At 34.9% G+C, this 8114-nt stretch overlaps 1 protein-coding gene across 1 annotated transcript; it reads right to left on the bottom strand.

Annotated features, from left to right (window-relative positions):
- Window positions 1-6693: 6693 nt before the first annotated feature.
- On the bottom strand, window positions 6694-7704 carry LOC141666830 (uncharacterized). Its single transcript, XM_074473076.1, has 2 exons — window positions 7518-7704; window positions 6694-7118 (listed from the first exon to the last, which is right to left on the bottom strand). The coding sequence occupies exons 1-2, from the start codon at window positions 7702-7704 to the stop codon at window positions 6694-6696; spliced, it is 612 nt and encodes a 203-aa protein (XP_074329177.1).
- Window positions 7705-8114: the final 410 nt, after the last annotated feature.

Genomic DNA, 8114 nt, shown 5'->3' with positions numbered 1-8114 from the left:
AAAATTATGGAAATATCATTATTAAATTTATTTTTTCTAAATAAATATTTAAAAATATTTTTGGAGTTCAATAATGTTGAATAATTAATTATATTGAATAATAAATTGAATTATTCCTATTTATTGAATAATAATTGAACCGTTTACCTGATTTAAGCGAAACGAAAGTCATTCGACTCGGAAAAATGATCTCTTTTGATTAAAAATAGTTTTAAATCCTAATTTATTCTAGAAGCAAGTCGAATTTTGATATTTAATTATTTATATGCCATATTACCTATAGAGACGAGTCCAATAAATTCTGAAAATTAGGAAACGAACCAGATATTGTTTAGTAATGCGAATAGCGAGTCGATTTCAATTCTAAAAATTATTTTAAGCCTAGAATGAATATGTGACTTATGTGCTATGTGAATTATGTGATTAATCGAGTCCTAAATGTTAATAATTATTATACGAGTCAATTGTAAACGTACAGGTAGACGATAAGGGCTACATGAAGTCAGTTTGAGACGCGATTGAGGTACGAGTTGACTAAATGAGTATCTTTTTCTAATAGATACAAAGCCAACGAGGTGGACCGAGCCAGTGTTAGAGAACGGCGATATAATTGTGGTAGATCGCATAACAGGCAAGTTTTTCCCCTATTCAAAATTCAGAATAGTGAATTACTTTCAGATTCTTATCGCAATTACACACTGATAACTCTTGTTCACAAATACTGATATACCGTTATTATGCCTTTGTTTATATTTCATTTCGATTCCTGATTTCTCCTAATTTATTGAATCCTCTATTCATATTCCAATATAATATATATGTATATCCTGATATATTCCGATGTTAGGATACATCAAAATATACGGATTATTCCGGTTGCTGATCTTAGACTAGATGGTGACGATTAGGAACAGGTATACACTTGACCTTAAGGATCGAAAATTAACCGGATCCTTGTGTTGGGCCGTAGAGCCTGGGTACCCGAATGGATCTATACATTGAGGTATGGATCTGCATTGTATCATGGCTGATCAGCAGGATATAGGTGCGAACTTGTGTCCAGTTTAGTTTATTAATACTCGCCGTTAATGGCCTTTGTTCTTTTCTTGCGAGGTTATATCTTTGCAGATGTAACCAAGTTACCGATTCATTTAGATTTATTATAACTCTGTTTATATATTGTGGATTTGTTGAGAAATTTATGGCTCACCCCTTTTGTTGTTATTCACCTTGTTTGTTTTCAGTTAAGAAAGAGAATGAGACCTATTCGGACCCACGTGGTAAAGAAGCGTGTCAAACAGCGGGACCCTCTAATATCAAAGGTGTTACTTCCAATTCAGGAAGAGAGCTTTGAGCTACCTGAGCAGGTGTAGTGTAGATAGTTCTGATGTGAGTTTGAATAAAATGACTTTAGTTTAAATCATGTTTAGACAATGGTTTGTAATAAAGTTAGTGTGTTATTCTTGTTTTCATACCTCAACCTAAAAAGATCATGGATATATATAAGGGGTTAGATATATTTTTGTATAATTATCATACAGGTTGTATTGGTTCGGTGATTAGCAAGTAACCCCCAGATCTAGACCCCGGATACGGAGGGTGTTATAGTTGGTATCTGAGCCAAAGGTTTTGGTCCCTGAAACAAGAACATTAGGATTAAGATAAGATAAAAAGATCACATAAGAGAGGAATAGGATTGTTAGGATTTAAATAGCTATTAAGACTAGGAATTTATAAGTTCTAGGAATGCTGAGTGACCTTTTTTCTTGTTTTGTTATATTATCAGATGGCATCATCAGTATCTTCTGAGAGGACTGTTACCAGACCGGTTGCACCGGTGATACCACCAATACCAGTTGAGGTTCCAGCACCGATACCTCCACCTCAGATACCACATGAGCCAGTATTACCAGCCCCTGAGCAGTTTCCAGATCCTGACATGTTTGATCTTATGGAGTTTTCCGAGCCGCCGATACCGTCTTCATTAACTCTAGAGTATCAGTTAATACCTGAGATTGAGCTAGAGCTTCCACCGGTTGCAGCTCCACTTCCTATGCCAGTATACGCTCCAGTTCCAGAGGTGTTTCAGATGGCCCCGGTTGAGGGGATGGGAGAGCATGACATAGGGTTACAGTTGGGATTTTTAGAGCAGGGTGTTGCTGGGATACCCAGAGTTCCATCTCAGGAGTCAGTGGGTCAGGTTAGGGAGCTGAACATGGTACCGTATGATGAGTATAGTACTATGAGAGAGGATATGCACTATTGGAGGTCCCAGTGCAGGGAGATTATGGGATTGTTTGATCAGAGGGATCGAGGACCGTTAGCCGCACTCCAGCAAGATTATCTGATGAGACAGAGGTTACAACAGACAGTTTACACTGCTTCACTTGAGTTGAATGCATTGATGCATGATGGGACACATACCTATGCAGAGTTTCATCAAGCCACTCGTCTTGCACAGTTAGTTATTGAGACTCTTCGCCAGGAGTTGAGCCGTATTCCACCAGGATTCTGGGATATGACACTTGGACCAGGAATGTTGTAGTATATGTGATATATGTGGATATAGGCAGCTATAGTATAGTCATACTAGATGTGTATGTGTGTATTCAGTTTTGATATATATCCACAACGGTTATGATAGACTCTATGTTAGACTTTTATATCAAGCATTAACATCTGATGCCGGTGTCTGTTAAATAAAATAAACTATTTTTAAATCTTTCTTTTTATTTATTTAAATTTTTAGTCTTTACAACATTTGCATTTACTTTACTGCTTTATAGTCTTTCTACATCTTTAAATTCTGCTTTATTTTCGAAAAGATAAATGAAATGTTTAAGAAATGATGTTCGGTTTATTTATTTAACATTTTAAACTGTTTTAAATGATTGTTTAAAATCCTAAATTGTGTAAAAATTTTGGTTTTAATACAATTTAAATTGTTTCTTTACTCATTTGTAACTGTTTAAATTTTATGTTTTAATACAAGTCAATTTGTTTCTTTATCCACTATCAACTGTTTAATAAAATTATTAAAGAAAACTGTTTGTTTTATTATCAGAAAAATGGCACAAAAAAGAAAGGCCAGAACTGAGACCTCAAACAGCAATTCTGAGGGACAGAATAATGATATCATGAACCCAATGTTTCATCTGATGCAACAACAAATGGTAATGATGCAATAGCAGAAGCAGCAACAACAACAGATTTAACAGCAAATGTTACAACAGCCACCTCGTCCTGAACCTCAGATACCACCGGTTGTGCCAGTTGTTACTTTTAAGCAGTTTCAGTCAGTTAAGCCTCCAAAATTTGAGGGCACAGCGGATCCTACTTGTAACACCCCCTTTTAATAATAAAAGGAGATATTACTTATATTCCATAAATCTGCAAACAGAGCACCAATATATCTCTAAACAATAATTAAACAATCTAAAAATCACCAAATTAATATTAAATCTCCAAATTGTCTAAACCAATAATATAAATGCCGAATTCTCTAAATAAATAATTAAGTCTAGATAATGATAAAGTCTGAAATTATAATCAATAAAATGGTTAGCTCTCCATCACACAACCCCAGATTCCCCTAAGCACTTGCCAGAAAAAGAATACAGCATGAGCCAAACGCCCAGTACGGATTTGGAATACATTTTTAAAAAAATCAAAAATCAGAAATGAAGATTTCACAATTTATAATAAAACAATAATTTCAAGAACAAGCATGGCTGAAACAATGAGGGGTTAGGATATTTCATACCGAGATCAGAACAGATACAAATACAAATACACACATCATAGGGTACCTAATGCGTGCTACATAATGGATAATGTGTATGACATATACAACGTCACCATAAATCAAATCACAAATCAAAATCTGGGTGCACCCACGTATCCTGAATACATATCAAATGCGCAAAAGCTCCTCCCAAGAGCTAATAGAAGGATACTCTGTGACCAATCACACTGTCACGGAAGTGTCATGTCACTGGTGCCGCAATGACATGGCTATAGTACCCCTACATCTGGTTAACTCGGTATATCCTAAATCACTAAGGGTTCAAAATAAAATATTCTCGCAAAATTTAAAATCACCTGATACAAATAATTCAGATTTCCAAAATAAAGGGTGTCATAAATAATTTTTGAAAATCGCATAAACAAATATCTACAATTTTCCAAATCAAATTTTAAAATAATTTTCGGAAGTCAAAATGATCAGATAATATTAACGGAGCTAATAAAATATGGAATTGAGCGAATCAGAGATATTTAATTCTAAGATGAGTAGCGCTGAATAAAAAGAGGACAGAATCCGTACCTCATAAATCACAAACTTTAATACTAACGAGATCCGCACACGATCCTCTAAATTCCCGACCCGCAATCTAATTACAAAAATTATAATTTATGATTAATATATATATATAATTACTTATTCAATATTCATTACTAGTTATAATTTGTTTATATTTATATCTATATTTTAATCCAATTACTAACCTCGGGGACATTGCTACATATCACTGCATGCACAGTTTTAATCATTACATGCTAATTAATAATTTGACCATGTAGATCAAATTTCAGGGGAATGTGTACTAGAAAGTGGTTAAGCTAATAAAATAATAAACAAAATAATAACACTTAGACACAAGACTATACATTTGAAGGTACGCTACTTTAACAAAGCCCAGTAATATATATTTAATAACAAGTAAAAAAATGAAAGTGAAAATAAATATTTAATTACACGAATCCTTTCTCTGACTAAGCATGTACATTCACGAACATAAATTCATATTTTAATCTACGAATATTCACTTAACTTTAATCATTCTAATTACTCATGTAATTAAAAATATATTATGATACAAATAATCAAGCACACCATATATTATATAACCCCGTTAAACAAGTTATATAATCAAATTCAGGTCATTTATACTAATAAAAAAATGCACATAATATGTATTAAATAAATAAATAAATCAAATCATTACATATACGTGTTAATCATTAAATTGTAATCCTGTAAATATGAATCTAGAAGTCAAAACTTGGTCTAGATTGACCAGTACACCAAACTCAATTTACATATTTATTTGTTGTTCAACATATTAAACTCCAATATGGGTACAAAATATATAAGTGCATTATTATATTCATATAAGAGTATAACACTTTAATCATGTCATTTTCAAAAGAAGAGGTTAACATACAGGGTACCTCACGATTTTGTATGGTACTCGCAAACACACTGGTAGACGCAACACAATCTCTCCCTCTCACCTCTTTCCCGCTGCAGCTCCCGATAACAAGGGTTTGTGGCTTTGTGCTATGTGAATATAAATAGGTTGTAACACAAGTTTATATACTACAAGCCCAAATCATCAATTATGAATAAAATTCTAGCCCCAGTTTTACTTTTCTAATTCTTTTCTGAATAGTGGATGATTTAAATAAAAATCCTTGCTCTATTATTATTATTATTATTATTATTATTATTATTATTATATAAAATATTCAAAAATCATATATATTACATATATACCCCCTTAAAAAGGATTCCGTCCCCAGAATCAAACGAAACTAAATACTCTTACCTGAATTAAATAAATGCCGATATTTCTCACGAATAGATTCTTCTAATTCCCAAGCAGTCTCTCTCTCTGAATGATTTTTCCACAACACTTTCACAAACGGAATGGTATTCTTCCTCAAAACTCGCTCCTCTCGAGCTAAGATAGCCTCGGCTTCTTCCTCACACGAAAGATCTTCTCTAATCTTATGCAATGGATACTGAACTACGTGTAATGAATGATATTTATAGCCCCTCCAAACAGACACATGGAACACATTATGCACATGGGATAGTTGTGGCGGCAACACAACTCTATAAGACACTTTCCCCACTTTCTCCATAAAATTAAAAGGTCCAACATACCTTGGTCTAAGTTTTCCCTTCATACCAAAATGCTTCACTCCTTTACAAGGTGATACCTTCAAGAACACATGATCACTTGGCTCAAATCCCCCAAACTTCCTATCTTGGTCCGCATAACTCTTTTGACGAGATCGAGCTTCCTTCAAACTTTCTTTAACTTTCTCTACCTTATCATTTGTGATGTTAACCAACTCTGACCCTTTAATGACTCTCTCACCAACCTCATCCCAACAAGATGGTGCCCTACACCTCCTACCATACAACGCCTCTAATGGTGGCATACCAATACTCGCGTGCCAACTATTATTGTACGCAAACTCAACAAGATACAAATGTTTATCCCAATTACCTGTCTATTCTAAAACACAAGCCCTCAACATATCCTCCAATGTCTAAATCGTCCTCTCCGATTATCCATCGGTGTGTGGATGATAAGTTGTACTAAAATTAAACCTCGTTCCCCAAGCTTGCTGGAACCCCTTCCAAAAACGTGATGTAAACCTCGTATCCCTGTCAGAAACTATCGATACAGGAACACCATGAAGTCTAACAATATCTCGTTGAAAAATCTCGACCAACTCATGAACAGGAGTAGTCTCTCTAATAGGTAAGAAGTGAGCGGACTTAGTAAGTCTATCAACCAACACCCATATGACATCATTCTTCTTGAAAGTTTTCGGTAAATGAGTTACAAAATCCATAGTAATGTTTTCCCACTTCCAAAATGGAATATCTAGTTGCTATACCAATCCACTAGGCCTCTGATGATCTATCTTCACTTTTTGATATGTAAGACATTTCCCCACAAATTCAGCTATATCTCCCTTCATTCCACTCCACCAAAAGTGCTTTTTCAGATCTCCATACATCTTAGTGGAACTTGGATAAATTGAGAATGAAGAACTATGAGCCTCCTTTAAAATTTCTTCACGAATCATCGGGTCTGCGGGCACGCACAATTTACTACCCAACCATATCACACCCTTATCATCAACACAAAAATATGTTTGCTTTCCACTTACCACCTCAGATCTAATATCTTTCAAACCTGTATCGTTCTTCTGAGCTTCCTTAACCCTTGAAATAAGATTTGGTTCCACTTTCACCCTTGCAATGCTATCACTTGATCCTCGAAAATACAACTCAACACCCAAGCGCTCTAAATCTGAAATAAGGTGCGTCTGAGTAATGAGAGATGCAACACTCCCCAAGTTCTTCCTACTAAGAGCGTCTTCCACTACATTCGCCTTCCCCGGATGGTAATGAATATTTGCATCATAGTCCTTAAGAGGTTTAAGCCACCTTCTCTGCCTCATGTTAAGCTTTTTCTGAGTAAAGATGTATTTGAGACTCTTGTGATCAGTAAAGATATCACAAGTCTCTCCATAAAGATATTGTCTCCAAATCTTCAAAGCAAAGACCATTGCTGCTTACTCCAAGTCATGGGTAGGATAGTTCACCTCATAGGGTTTAAGCTGCCTAGAAGCGTAAGAAATCACTTTCCCATGCTCCATAAGAACACATCTCAATCCTCTCTTAGAAGCATCACTATACACCTGAAAACCTCCGCTCCCTGATGGTAACACAAGTATTGGAGCTGACACCAACCTCTTCTTCAACTCTTGAAAACTCTTCTCACGATCATCATTCCACTCAAACTTAATTCCCTTCCTCATTAGCTGAGTTAATGGCAAAGCTATGGAAGAGAAACCTTCCACAAAGTTCCTGTAGTAACCTATTGTGCAAGACATACCTGTACTTTAATAAGACCAAGTCAAACTGACAACCCTAAGTAAGTTGTATTGTAATCTTAGTTTACATTTGTACTTCTAACATTTAAAGTCTGTAAAAATGTAAAAGAGCAGACTGAAGTCTTTTTGTTTAAACAGTATCAAGTCTAAGGATTCTATCCGGAAGAAGATCAAGAAGATCATGTCTCAGAAGAATTATGAAGAAGCTTGGAGTTGAATAAATCTGTTTGGATAAAAATATTCAAAGTCAAAGATCTCTACAAGTCACAGATTTAGTGTTATAGAGAAGTCACTCGAGAACTCCAAATGACTTATCGAGAAGTCATAAAAGCTTACAGAGAACTCACAGAGAGATATCGACAAGCCAAATTGAAGACATGAAGATTGGAGATATCAACAATTCATTTCTT

Source organism: Apium graveolens, chromosome 1, assembly GCF_009905375.1.
Source record: "Apium graveolens cultivar Ventura chromosome 1, ASM990537v1, whole genome shotgun sequence".
Taxonomy (NCBI): domain Eukaryota; kingdom Viridiplantae; phylum Streptophyta; class Magnoliopsida; order Apiales; family Apiaceae; genus Apium; species Apium graveolens.
Note: the sequence above shows the minus strand (reverse complement) of the source record. Positions and strands in the feature narration are given on the sequence as shown.

Excerpts from the sequence above, each read along its gene's own strand:
- LOC141666830 (XM_074473076.1), bottom strand. The coding sequence starts at position 7,704 with ATGTCTTGCACAATAGGTTACTACAGGAACTTTGTGGAAGGTTTCTCT. Across the intron at positions 7,119-7,517 it reads GTTACCATCAGGGAGCGGAG|ATTTAGAGCGCTTGGGTGTT; the intron begins GTTTTCAGGTGT and ends ACCTTATTTCAG.